At 38.2% G+C, this 15165-nt stretch overlaps 1 protein-coding gene across 4 annotated transcripts in view; it reads right to left on the reverse strand.

The window, feature by feature from the left end:
- Window positions 1-1891: 1891 nt before the first annotated feature.
- The window catches only part of MCM10 (minichromosome maintenance 10 replication initiation factor), a 42986-nt gene continuing 29712 nt past the window's right edge, over window positions 1892-15165 (reverse strand). For 2 of the 4 annotated variants that reach the window (XM_057304761.1, XM_057304762.1), the window contains 2 exons: window positions 6795-6837; window positions 1892-6708 (listed from right to left, as the gene is read on the reverse strand). In XM_057304761.1, the coding sequence (XP_057160744.1) occupies window positions 6625-6708; window positions 6795-6837 (127 nt within the window). In that variant the 3' untranslated portion in view covers window positions 1892-6624. Of the gene's footprint in view, window positions 6709-6794; window positions 6838-15165 lie in introns of those variants that run through there. The other 2 variants (XM_044392072.3, XM_057304763.1) reach the window with 2 other exon arrangements.

Below are 15165 nucleotides of genomic sequence, written 5' to 3' on the forward strand. Positions count from 1 at the left end.
ATTTATTTATTTGAGAGAGCGAAAGAGTGCGCACACATGCGGAGAGAATCTCAAGCAGACTCCATGCTGAGCGTGGAGCCTGACGCAGGGCTCCATCTCACAACCCTGAGATCTTGACCTGAGGTGAAACCAAGAGGCGGATGCTTAACTGACTGAGCCACCATGCCCCTTAAACACAATCTTCAAATTCCAGTAGGGTTTGTTTGTTTGTTTGTTTGTTTCTCAGTAGAAATCAACATCCTGCTTCTAAAATTTACACTGAAATGCAAAGGACCAAGAACTGCCAAAACAAATTTTAAAAAGAACAAAGGTGGAGGACAAACACTACCTGATTCTAACACTTGTTACAGCTATAGTCACTAAGACAGCATGGTAATGGCATAAGGATTGACATATACCATATGAATATGTCATTACTGCAACAAAACTGAGTCTAGAAGTAGACCCCAAAATACATGATCAACTGATTTTCCACAAAGGCGGCAAAATAATATAATGAGGGAAGCGCTCATCTTTTCACTGAGTGATGCTGTAAATGAGTGTCCATTTGTAAAACAAGGAACCTCAGACTTTATACCCCATGACTTATACGACAATTAACTTGAAGTGGACCACAGATGAAAGAGTAAAAGCTAGAACTATATAAAATATTCTATAAGAACATCTTTGTGACTTTTAAGGCAGGTAAAATTTCTCAGTTAGAAGACAAAATGCAGGGGGCACCTGGGATCGAGCCCTGCATTGGGCTCCCTGCTCTGCTGGGAGCCTGCTCTTCCTCTCCCACTCCCCCTGCTTGTGTTCCCTCTCTCGCTGGCTGTCTCTCTCTCTGTCAAATAAATAAATAAAATCTTTAAAAAAAAAAAAAAGACAAAATGCATGAACCTAAAGTGAATCAACTGATAAAATGGACTACAAGAAAGTAGAAACCTGCTCTTTGAGATACTGTTAAGAAAAAATGAAAAGGCAAGTCTCACACCAGGAGTAGATATTCATCACACATATATCTGTAAAACACTTGTATCCAGAATATAGGAAGAACTCTTTTTAAAGAAAAAATTATTTTTTATTAGTTTAGAGGGAGAATTCAGTGATTCATCAGTTGCATAGAACACCCAGTGCTCACTGCATCAAGTGCCCTCCTTAATGCCCATCTTTCAGTTACCCCATCCCCCTACCCACTTCCCCTCCAGCAACCCTCAGTTTGTTTCCTAGGGTTCAGCACTACTTATGGTTTGCCTCCCTCTCAATTAACACTTATTCTATTTTTCCTTCCCTTCCTCTATGTTAATCTGTTTTGTTTCTTAAATTCCACACATGAATATATGGAAGAATTCTTACTCAACCTGATCAATAAACAGATATTTCACCAAAGAAGATACAGGAATGCCAACAGCATATGAAAAGATGCTCAATATCAACAGTCATAAGAAAAATACAAATTCATACTGCAATGAGATTCCACCACACACCTATTACAGCGGTTAAAACTTAAAAAGACAGACAGTATCAAATACTGGTGAGACAGGCACAAATACTCACACATTATTAGTGGGTATGTAAAATGGTGCAACCCCTTTATTTTTTTAAAGATTTATTTTTAGAGAGAGAGAGTGCACACGCATGGGGGAGAAGGGCAGAGGGAGAGTGAGAATCCCAAGCAGACTCTCCGCTGAGCATGGAACACCAGGATCAGAACCTGAGCCGAAATCAAGAGTCAGACACATAACTGACTGAGCCACCTAGGTGCCCCAGTGCAACCCCTTTAGAAAATATTTTGGCAGTTTCTTTCTTTCTTTCCTTTCCTTTTCTTTTTCTTTCTTTCTTTCCTTCCTTCCTTTCCTTCTTTCCTTTCCTTCCTTCCTTCCTTGCTTTTCTTTTCTTTCTTTCAAGATTTTTATTTATTCATTTGAGAGTATGAGTGAGGGGCTGGAGGAAGGGGCAGAGGGAGAGAGAGAAGAAGACTCTCTGCTGAGTAGGGAGCCCAAAGTGGGATCATGACCTGAGCCATAGGCAGACGCTTAACCAACTGAGCCACCCAGGCGCCCCTAGTTTAGCAGTTTCTTATAAAGCTAAACATACACTTACATTTGACCTGGAAATACCATTCCTAGATATTTCCCTGAGAAACAAAAACACATATCCACAGAAAGACTTCTACCTGAATATTGGTAGATGCTTTATTCATAACAGCCCCAAACTGGAAATAATCCAATTCAGATGTCCATCAACAGATGAATAAATAAATCGTGGGGCATATCCATCCAGCAAAATACTCAACAATAAAAAAATAATGAACTACTGATATATGCAACAACACAGATGCATTTCGAAATATGCTGAATGAAGGAAGCCAGATACAAGAGTGTATTCTGCATGACTCTATTTAAGTGAGACTCGAAAGACAGGCGGAAATTACAAGGACAGAAAACAGATCTGCAATGGGTGGGGGAGGACAGGGAAATCGCACAAGCCACTGACGGGATGGAAATGTCCTACATCTTGCTTGTGGTGGTGCTTTTGTGGGTGTCCGTGTTCATCAAAATTTATTGTATCATACAGTTAAAATGTGTGCCTTTTACTGTGTGAAATTTAGGCCTTAACAAAGTTGATTAAGACGAGGCCAATATTTGCTTGCTTTGGCAGCACATATACTAAAACTGGAAAGAAAAATACCAACAGAGAAGTCTTTGCTTAAGCAACATTACCACAGCCTTTGTTCCAATCTGAGTTTCAACTCACATTTTTAAATCCCTTAATCAATTTCCTAATCTTCAAAATGGGAACACTCTCTATCTGGTCTTGTTTTAAAAATTATACAGTTGCTCATTATTTGTGGACTCCCCTAATTGCTGAAATTTATTAGTAACTCCAAAATCAATACTTGGGGTGTCTTTTCGGTCATTTATGGATGTGACGAGCAATGACAAATATGAATTGCCCAATGCACACATTCCCAGCGGGGTCAAACAAAGTGAACTTCTTGCTTGTTTCAGCCCTGATATTGTAAGCAAATGTCCTTTTTATGTCATGCTTTTCACATTGTGTGCTTTTGGTTGATGATCTTGCTGTTAAAAATGGCCCAAACATAATGCTTGAAGTGCTGTCTCGTGTTCTTCAGTACAAGAAGGCCACATGGTGTGCCATCTGGAGAAGATATGTGTGTTAAGATAAGCTTCGTTCAATCGTGATGTATAGTGCTACTGGCTGTGAGTTCCATGTTAATGTATCAACAATATATATTAAATATGGTGTTTAAACAGAAACCTACATAAAACAAGGTTATATATGGATCACTGACAAAAATCTGACCAGAGGCTACCCTTGTACTCAGAAACCTACCCTTGTACTCCCCCCTTGGCACAGTGACCCAGGATCTACTAATTCACCTTAGTGATGGCTTTACAAAATATAATTACTGTGCATAACAAAAATAAACTGTACGTATATTATTAATTCTTTCTGACCTTTCCTGGGTGAAACAGTTTTGAATTGTTACCATCTTGATTACTGTCATCTGGCTTTTCTCCAAAATGTAAGTCGATACAGTCTGACCTGTGCAGGACACAGCAGGGCGCATTCCCATTTTGATCTACACAGTTTGGCATTGTGGCTATACTCTCAGAATTGTGGGAGAGGGTTGAGGGGGAGAGGGAGAGGGAGAGAAAGAATCTTCAAGCAGACTCCCAGCAGAGCGAAGAGCATGATGCGGGGCTTGATTCCAGGACCCTGAGATCATAACCTGAGCTGAAATCAAGATCCAGTGTCTTAACCAACTGAGCCATCCAGGTGCCCCTCAGCTTCTTTTAATTTTCAAAAATTTCACAGCTTTTCCATAAACTGCTATTAAGTCAACTGATTTCTTCCATTTTGTGCCTCTCTATTATTTTCTTTATATATATCACCGTTTCTTTCTTCAATATTGGTGAATATAGAATTTCATTTTTTGAGCCATCCATCCTTTAGAGCTGTATTGTTTCCGAATTTCTACCTATGGGATCAGAGATGTCTATTTTACTTGTTACGTAGAGCTCTGATGGGCTGCTATGAGTGATCTACTTAATACAAACAGATTTACTCTTTTGACTTTTAAAAAATCCATCCTGTCAGACACATTTAATCTGCTATAAACATCAAGCTTCCCTTGTGTCCTCATCAACTTTTATACAACCCAATTCATGAAATCTCTTCCTGTCAACTTTGTTATGGATCGGTCAACTTGTAATGTTTTTAAAAGTTGAAAACTTTAAAACTTTTAAACTTTCTAAGTTGCCTCTGAGAAACATTCCACACCAATCACCCAGAAGCTCCTTATTTGCTACTCTGCATCACTGTTACCTAACTTACTTCAGTCTTCCTTCTGTTGTTTGGAAGAGAAAATATATTTAAACAAAACTCAAGAGAAAGGTGATTTAAAAAAAAAAAAGCCACTTGTTTCCTCTAAATAAAAAAAGGCAGGGGCACCTGGGTGGCTCAGTGGGCTAAGTGTCTGAATCTTGACTTTGGCTCAGGTCATGATCTCAGGGTCATGAAATCGAGCCCCACATCACACTCAGTGGGGCTTTAGATTCTCCCCCTCTCCCTCTGCGCCTCCCCCCAGCTCGTGCGCTCTCTCTCTCTAAAAAAAAAAAAAGCACAGCAAAAACAAAATCTGCTGTGACAATTAATCAGAACATCCAGATCAACTACTTCCCCATGAAATACAAAGTTTCTCTTTGCTAAAATAGATCACTGTGTACTTACCCTGTTTGGATGGCCTATGATTACACAATAAGCCCTACATTGCCAATGACAGGGTAAGGAAAAATTAAACACACGTTTTAGATTTATATAAAAGCATTTAATACACTGATAAAGAGAAGAGTATTAAAAGACTGATCTCACTGATGAACCATAATTTCAATGCAAACAATAAGTCCCCCTTTTGGCCCACCTACCCCTTCTCATCACTGATCTGTGAATGCACACACAGAAAGACCTCAAACAAAAGCCCCCCAAGATGTAGAGTCACTGAGAAGTAATTCAATGATTTTTAAATTATTACAGTACCTTACAATACTTATATATGATACACAAGTGAACGGGGACTCTAATGGCGCCCTTGGTTCAAACAGGAATGTGTTTCTTTCATGGGAAGGGGATTGCTCAAGGAGTAGCCTGGAGTTCAAGTCCTTGGCAGCCACTCAGTTGCGACCTTCTTCAAATACATAGCTCTATTTTAAGCTTATGGAATAAACAAACCTACTCTAAATGAGCTATTAAAAATATCACATTTTCTAGTGCCTTCGGTCCTTATTAAAAATTAAACACTATTCTTTTCTTCATTAGTTAAAAATTAAAACAAACACCTTCTGGGAAGTGAAATCCTCCTAAAAAGATAGCTTTTGCAATATAACCTTAGGAGGAACACCAGGGTCAGACACAGCACCTTCTACTCATATTGAGCAGAGTTTGATGAAATCTAAGGCATGTACATGTTTTTTCTGGCTCTTGAAAATATAAATCGAACACCTCCCACAACCAGCTCCTGTAAGCGTTACGTCCTACCATACTACCATCTTGGGGGAAACCTGATCTTTTTCTAGCTAGAGTTTAAATCCCAATGTAATAATATTCCTACCAATTTACTCAATCTTAGGATAATATCAGCATTCACTTTGGAAAATCAGGTTGCCTGGCAGAGGAATCTCCTCAACAGCATTTTTGGGGTGCTAATTTGCACAGGGTTTGACCTCGAATTCTTGATGTGTATGATAAAGTGTATCTGCAAATCTCAAGCTCCCTGAGTTCTGTCTTTCTGAGATGTTCTTCAGTCATCGTTCACAGCTTCTTAAACTCTGCATTCATTTTAGTTAGAGCTTTTGAAGTTTCTTTAAGCCATATTTAAACAAAGCTATATTTTAAAACAATGAGAATTTAGGTGTTTCTATTAAAGATCTCCACAATATTGTAAGGGCACAGAGAACCATACAGATGTGAATTAAATGCCACATGAGTCAGTGAATTACTCAATTTGCAAAACAAAAGAGAGGTAAGAATAGAAATGAAAGAAGGAAGTTGGCTTTGATGTCAATATATCAAGATTATGTTAAAGTTGATGAGTGTTAATTAGTTATATGGGGAAAGTCGTATTATTTGTAGAATTTGAGCACTGAAAGATACACTTCAACATCATTTACCCCAAGCCTCCTCATTTTCTAGGTAAGAAAACTGAAGCCCAGAAGTTATGCAACCTACCCAGGGTGAGCTAAGTTTGCCTTTTGGTACCCACATAAATACTAGAACTTTATCTGATCAAGAAGGAACACTGAGCACTCTATAACCCAAAACATACAGAAACACAGCTCTCAATTTACCTTCCAGTTTCTGAGCAAAAAATCTACACGAATGAAGCCATCAGTAGCAAGAATATGGAAGATGATAGTATTTTGATTTACCACTTAAAGGTCAATGTTAAATTTGGTATCAAGCCAACACAACAGAAAATCAGTAGGCAAAACGTGTAGGCTTAACGAGTATTTGTTTGGACTGCAACGATCAGGAACACGAGCAAACGGAGCCAACACCCTTGCTTTTCTGGAGCCATAAGAAGCAATGTAGGTCGTGGGTACCTGTTTGAAGTCAGGGCTATTTAAGGCTATTCAGAAATTTGGCATGTTCTTCTCCTCGTGGTAACAGGGTTTCTCCTCCTATCTTTGGGCCTGTTTTTTCCTAGAAAAATGAAAATAGTTTAGTGAGAAATGGATCAACATTATTTGCATGGATCACTAAAATTGGTCACCTTGCAAATGACCTACCTTTAGCATTCCATCTCGTTCCCATTTGAAGAGGCCACAGTTACTGAAACAGAAAAGAAGGGATTTACTCAGTGGTGAGGTATGGGCTGACATACATAAAGTCAACTGGGTTCACTGCACTCGCAGGAAGAATATCTGCCATTCAAACAGAAGATGATCAAGGTAACACTCATATTACAGGCTTCACTCTAATGCTACTGAAAATACACACTCCAGTGATTTGAGAAATGATCTTCAAATCTGTAAAAAGCTAGATACTTCAGAAATGAAATACCCAAGGATAGTGTAACAGGGTATGCACACAGCGGGTGATGAACACAAACTTGGTTTCTACTGCTGGGCATCTGGAAGTGACTCAGAAAAGGAAGGTAGCCATGCAGTCAATGGCTTCCCCCTTTTCCCTTTTCTGGAACTAAAAGCTTGTGATGAGGGAGGATTATTCTTCCTCCTGGTCTGCCCAATCCTTCCCCCCTTTTCAAACCTAAAGATGTTTACTTTCTGATTGTTCAAAGGGCCAAGAGACTCTTGTTCTCATTTTTTAACATGGTATTTGAGTCCAACCCTGAGCAGAGATGTGGCTACTACAGAGAAAGCTTATTTTCCACAACGTTCACGCTGCTGAAACAAACAAAAGAAACACAATCAGCTCATGGAAATATGGCTGCCGGCACTCTTGGATTTGAGAGGCTCCGGGGCATGGGGATTACCCTACCTGCCTCAACTTAGCTCCTGAAAGTCTAGACTACTCCTGCCCTGAGAGTCAGCATACCAGTGGCCCTGGCCCTAAGCCTCTCCATTACCTTCCCTGTCTAGAGACTAGCTCAGTATCTCTTGAGAGAAATTTTCTAGACTACTAGATCAATGAAGAATTTATATATAACAAAAATTCTAGTCAGGGCTTGACAAATTATTACCCATGAGCCAAATCCAGCCTGCCACCTGCTTTTGTAAATAAAGTTTCATTTAAACACAGCCATGTCCACTTGTTTCTGTATTACCTATGGCTGCTTTTGAGCTGTAACACCAAAGCTGAGTAGTTACGAAATAGACCATCTGGTTCATGAAGCATAATATATTTACTATCTGGGCTTTGACAGAAAAAGTTTGCCCTATTCTGCTCTAGATCAAGAATTGACAAGAAAAAGTCTAGAAAAGCAGTTGTCACAAAAATAACAGCACTACCTGGAGGATGAAAAAGCATCTTGCTCTTCCGTCTGTGAGTTGTACTTACTGCTTATTAGTGGAATTTTTCTGATACTCAAATGTTTTACATAAGCTCTTTCTTTTAAAATATGTCAGAGAAGTCAAGTATCAATATACAGATAGATACTTCAAAAAGATAATAATCCAGATCATAGCAATTTCACAAATCAGCTCTTGATGAGGTAATGAACTAGCATGGCGTCCAGGTCCCCTCATCAACCCCAGTCAACCCTGGAGAAACTTGGAGTGAAGTATGGGTTCCAGGAAGTAAACAAAACCCAAAAAATAAGCAAGCAAAGAGGTGGTAAGACTATTCTGGTGAGACATTCTTGGGAAGACGGAAGGTGATCTTGAAATTGCCTCAAATTCCAAAGACTTACCATACAAATTTTGTCCTTGAATAAGCCAATAAAGTCAAAAACTAAAAAAAAAAAAGTAAAAACCAACCCTATATATTTGAAAATTAAACAATATTACTAACCCTTGGGTCATACAGGAAGTCATCGAAGGCATTAAGAAATCCTTTACTGAAAAAAAGATTTATTTAAGGAATCTCTATACCTAATGTGGGGTCTGAATTCACAACCCAAGGTTGTATGTTCCTCCAACTGAGCCAGCCAGCCACCCCAAGAAATACTTTTAACTTCAGGCCAAACGTTGTGGGAGACCCTAAAGCAGGACTGCTTAGAGGGAAACATGTAGCTTTAAACACACTGATGAAGAAACGAGAAAAGTTAAAAACGAGTAAGCTGAGTGTAAGCAATTAACTGACGTTGGCAAAAGGATACAGACCAAACCCAAAGAAACAAGAAGGGCAGAAAAATAAGGACAGACTTCAGTAAAAGAGAGAGAAAACCAATAAATATTAAGAAAGCTAAAAGATGATTTTCTGAAAAGAGAATCAGAATAAAAGACTTCTGTCAAGATTGATCTTAAAAAAGAGAAGAAAAATAATAGCACAAAATACAGTAAATGTTTATTAATAAAAAATAGCAAGTAACACATTAAAAACAATGAAAGTTTATTAGGAACAACCATACGTTAATACATTTGAAAACCTAAATGAAATGAATAAAAAGAAAAAAAAATGCTGAAATTGGCAAAAGAGACCATGAAATTGAAATGGTTATCAAGCCACCACAGGCCCTAAAACCTGGGCCTGGGCCTAAGCCTAAATAATTTTACAGCTGAGATTTATTAGAAGCTTAAGAATAATTAATTGCTATTTAATATAAATTATTTCCAGAAGCTGCCCAGTTCATTTTATGAGGCTCATATAATCTTTGTTCTAAAACTAGGTAAGGCCTATATAAAAAAAACAAACAAAAACAGGTGTAATTCACTTATGAATATACAGTGGACCCCTGAAAAAGATGGGGGTGGGTGCCGCCCCCTGTGCAGTTGAAAATCCGCACATAACTTTTGACTCCCTACAACTTAACTACTGCTGACCAAAGCCTTACCGAAGTCAATTAACACGTATTTTGTATATGTATTTTATACAGTGTTCCCACAATAAAGTAAACTAGAGAAAAGAAAATATTATTAAGAAAATCACGAGAAAGAGAAAATACATTTAGGTACCGTATTCATTGAAAAAATGTGCATAGAAGTGGAGCTGTGCAGTTGAAGGGTTAACTATAGATGTAAAAACACTATATAAAATATGAGCTAATTGAATATAACTGTATACCAAAATAAAAAATCCTCAACACATCAAAACCACTAATCTGATTAAGATGGACAGAAAACATGAATAGACATTTTTCCGATGACACACAGATGGCCAACAGACACATGAAAAGATGCTCAACATCACTGATCATCAGGGAAATGCAAATCAAAACCACAATGAATGAGATACACCTCACACTGTCAGAATGGCTAAAATAAAAAAGACAAAAAATAACAAGTGCTGGCAAGGATGTAGAGAAAGAAGAACCCTCGTGCACTGTTGGTGGGAATGCAAACAGGTGCAGCCGCTGTGGAAAACAGTGTGGAGGTTCCTCAAAAAATAAATCTACCCTATGACCTAGTAAACCCTCTACTGGGTATTTACCCAAAGAAAATGAAAACACTAATTGGAAAAGATATATGCACCCCTGTTTACTGCACCATTATTTACAATAACCAAATTATGGAAACACACACCTACCCACTCACACACACACACAATGGAATATTACTCAGCCATAAAAAGGAGTAAGACTGTGCCATTTCCAACAACATGGGTGGATCTAGAGGGTAGAACGATAAGTGAAGTAAGTCAGTTGGAGAAGGGTAAATGCCATATACAGAATTTAAGAAACAAAACAATGAACGAAGAAAAAAAAGACAAACAAAAAACCATACTCTTAAATACAGAGAACTGGTGGTTGTCAGAGGGGAGGTTGGTGGGGAGATGGGTGGAACAGATAAAGGGGATTTCAGATTAAAAAAAAAAAATTAAGTAGGGTCTACTCAAAGAGTGAAAGGAAACTTCTGAGAGTGATGTCACCATCACAAGGTGAGCCGTTCCTTTTTCCTCTCCTCTTTGATTTACAAGTAATTGGACATCTATGACCAAAAAAAAAAAAAAAAAAAAAAGAAGCACCTGTGCACAGCATCCGGGTCATCAAGGGTGGATGCGAACAGGGAGGGCAGTGAAGGAGGGGAGCAGTAATGCAAATGGCGGGTCAGCAGCACCCTTCTGGCAGGAGGTGGTGGGTGAAGGTGCCAAGTGGGGGTCAGCCACCCATTCTGCAGCTTCTACAAGGACCGCATGAAAGTGCCTCCTGCCTGCCTGCCTGCCCAGGGATTCGGCCCAGGGACTTCTAGGCTCACCCAAAGCCCCAAATGCTAAGTATACACCTACCCTGGGTTGGCCACCAACCCCCCCCCCCCTTTTTTTTAAATGCACGCTGCCTAGAGAAACCAAAAACATGTGCTATAGTGCCACCTTCTGGAAAACAAAAGAAAGGCTCCTAATTACAGGTTGAATTGTCAGAATCAAAGTGAACAAAACCTTGCCTGAGAAAGGTGTTCATTACTTCAAATGCAATGGCAGAGACACTTTTCATCAGACACCATGAAAAATCACAGTAATACCGTATTATAAATAAAAACAAAAACAACCTGAAAATTTTGCAGGAAAGGAGTCCAAAGGATATCGCAATCTAACTGATAAAGAATTTAAAACAGCTTTTATGAAGAAATTCAGCGAGCTGCAAGAAAACTTAGAAAGGCAACACCACGGCCTCAGGATTAATGAACAGAAGAACTTCACAGAAGAAATTGTAAAAAAGAGCCAAACAAATTCTGGAGCAGAACTTACTAAATAAGATGAAGAATGCAACAGAATGCACTGAAAATACAGCAAATCAGATGGAAGAGAGAATTGGTGAGCTAGAAGACAGGAACCTAAAAATGACTCAGGTGGAAGAGGTGAGAGAATGAAGATTTTTAAAAAAGAAAAGAAGTCCTCGGAGATTCCATGTAGAAACAGATTCCATTAGAAAAGCCGATGTAAGAAAGATGGGTATTCCAGAAGGGGAAGAGAGGAGGACAAGAACAGAGAGTTTATAAAGAAGTAATAGCTGAGAACTTTCCAAACCTGGTGAAGGAACTGGATACACAAATCTATGAAGCTAGTAGAATACCTTCTTATCTCGATGCAAGAAGACCTCTCCAAGGCACAATTATATCAAAGCTGTTAAAAGTCAGTGATAAAGAAAAAATGTGAAAGGCAACTGGGGGTCGGGGGGCGGGGGGGGGGGGATGACGACAGCAACCTACAAAGGATCAGGCTATCAGATTTCTCAGCTGACACTCTACAGGTCAGAAGAGAGTAGGATGACATATGAAAAATATTCAAAGATTAAAAACTGCCAGCCAACAATACTCTATTCTGCAAAGTTATCCTTTAGGTGGGAAGGAGAAATGAAGACCTTCCCAGACAAACAAAAGCTGAGGAGTTTACCACCACTAGACCTGCCTTATAATAAGAAATGCTAAAAGCTCTTAGAGCTGAAACAAAAAGAAATACACAAAACTCCGATTAAGGTGATAAATAAAATTAGAAAATTGTTAACTCTTTTCTAGACTAGTATATTAAACTCTTAATTATAGTATAAAGGTTCAAGGAAAAGAGCATTAAAAGTAACTATGGCTACTACTTGGTGATGACATCGCAGCACAAAGGAAATAATTTGTGACACAAAATATAAAAGGGGAAGAGAAAAAGGATGGACCCTTTATAGGTGAAGATAAATTGCTGATAGCAGAGAAAGGATTATTTTACCAAAGAGATATTTTATGTGAACCTCATGGTCACCACAAGGTAAAGATGTAGAGCACAGACATAAACATAAAAGGGGAGGGGGAACTGACTGAGCAAATCACCATGAAAAACCACCAACTTATTTGTCTTTTTTTTTTTTTAATGATTTTTTATTATATTATGTTAGTCACCATACAGTACATCCCCGGTTTCCGATATAAGGCTCGATGATTCATTAGTTGTGTATAACACCCAGTGCACCATGCAATACGTGCCCTCCTTACTACCCATCACCAGCCTATCCCATTCCCCCACCCCTTCCCCTCTGAGGCCCTCAGTTTGTTTCTCATAGTCCATAGTCTCTCATGTTTCATTCCCCCTTCTGATTACCCCCCCTTTCTTTATCCCTTTCTTCCCCTACCGATCATCCTAGTTCTTATGTTCCATAGATGAGAGAAATCATATGATAGTTGTCTTTCTCTGCTTGACTTATTTCACTTAGCATTATCTCCTCCAGTGCCGTCCATGTTGCAGCAAATGTTGAGAATCGTTCTTTCTGATAGCTGAGTAATATTCCATTGTATATATGGACCACAACTTCTTAATCCAGTCATCTGTTGAAGGGCATCTCGGCTCCTTCCACGATTTAGCTATTGTGGACATTGCTGCTATGAACATTGGGGTGCATATGGCCCTTCTCTTCACTACGTCTGTATCTTTGGGGTAAACACCCAGTAGTGCAATGGCTGAGTCATAGGGTAGCTCAATTTTTAACTTTTTAAGGGACCTCCACACTGTTTTCCAGAGTGGCTGTACCAACTTGCATTCCCACCAACAATGTAGGAGGGACCCCCTTTCTCCACATCCTCTCCAACAATTGTTGTTTCTTGCCTTGTCTATTTTTGCCATTCTAACTGGCGTAAGGTGGTATATCTCAGTGTGGTTTTGATTTGAATTTCCTTGATGGCTAATGATTTTGAACATTTTTTCATGTGTCTGTTAGCCATTTGTATGTCTTCATTGGAAAAGTGTCTGTTCATATCTTCTGCCCATTTTTTGATTTGTTTATTTGTTTCTCATGTATTGAGTTTGAGAAGTTCTTTGTAGATCTTGGATACCAGTCCTTTATCTGTAGTGTCATTTGCAAGTATATTCTCCCATTCCATGGGCTGCCTCTTAGTTTTTCTGACTGAAAAACCACCAACTTAAAAAGTAGACAGAAACAAGGAAAAAGAAACAATGGGGAGACCTAAGAACCAGAAGACAAAAGATAAAATGGCAGTAGTAAATCCTTACCCATCAATAGTTACCCTAAATTTAAATGGATTGAATCCATCAGTCCAAAGGCACAGAATGACTGGATGGACAGAAAACGACCCAACCATATGCTGCCTACACGGGTCACGTCTCAGCTCTAATGACACACACAGGCTCAAAGTGAAGGGATGGAACATATATTAATAAATTAGACACATCTCAAATAATATAATTTTATACCTCAAGGAACTAGAAAAAAAAGAATTAAGCCCAAATTTAGCAGAAGGAAGGAAATAATAAAGAACAGAAAAAATAGAGACGAGAAAAACAAAAGATTGACACTAAGAGCTGAGTCTTTGAAAAGATAAACAAAATTGACAAACCTTTAGTTAGACTAAGAAAAAGAGAAGCCTCAAAATTAGAAATCAAAGAGGAGACAACTGATACTACAGAAATACACAGAATCATAAGAGATGACTGTGAAAGATTATATGCCAACAAATTACATAACCTAGAAGAAATGGATACAGTTCTAGAAACCTACAACCTAAGACTAAATCAAAAAGAAACCAAAAATTTAAATAGACCGAAATGAATAAACCAGCATCACTTTGATGCCAAAACCAGAGAAGGATACCACAAAAAAATAAAAAGGTAGATGATATCTCTGATGAATATAGATGCAAAAATTTTCAATAAAACATTAGTGAATCAAATTCAAGAACACACTTAAAGGATTATACACCATGACCAACCATAGGATTTATTCCTGGGAGGTAAGGAGAGTTCAACATACACAAATCAATAAATTTAATACACCACCACATCAATAAAATAAAAGATAAAAATCACATGATCATCTCAATAGATAACAGAGAAAGCATTTCACAAAATACAGCACCCTTTCATGATAAAACCCTTAACAGATTGGGTATAGAAGGAACATACCTCAATATAATAAAAGTCACATATGACAAACTCACAGGTAACATTATACTCAAAAGAGAAAAAATGAAAGCATTTCCTCTAAGATCAGGAATAAGACAAGGACTCTTATTCAGTATAGTACTGGAAGTCATAGCTAGAGCAATTAGGCAAGACAAAGAAATAACAAGCATCCAAACTGGAAAGGAGGAAGTAAAACTATTGCTATTTGCTTATGACATATCTTATACATAGAAAATCCCAAAGAGTCAATCAAAAAATCATCGTAGTTAATCAACAATTTCAGTAGAACAGCAGTATATAAAATCAACAAACAGAAATCAATTATGTTCCTTTACACTCAGGATACACTCAAAAACAATAAAAAGCTTACTAATAAATCTAATCAAGGAAGTGAATGGAAATCTATGAGACTTTCCTGAAAGAAACTGAAGACACAAATGAATGGAAAGATACCTCAGTTCATGGATCTGAAAAAACTGATATTGTTATAATGGCCAAACTACCCAAAGCAATCTGCAGAGATTCAAAGCAATCCCTATCAAAATACCAAAGAAATTCTTAAAAAAAAAAAAAAAAGAAAAGAAAAGAAAAAAGAAGAAACAACCTTAAAATTTGTGTGGACCCAGAGAAGACCCTGAATAGCCAAAGAAATGCTGAGAAAAAAGAACAAAGCTGGAGGCATGATGCTTCCAGATTTCAAACTAT

Source organism: Ursus arctos, unplaced genomic scaffold, assembly GCF_023065955.2.
Source record: "Ursus arctos isolate Adak ecotype North America unplaced genomic scaffold, UrsArc2.0 scaffold_30, whole genome shotgun sequence".
Classification (NCBI taxonomy): domain Eukaryota; kingdom Metazoa; phylum Chordata; class Mammalia; order Carnivora; family Ursidae; genus Ursus; species Ursus arctos.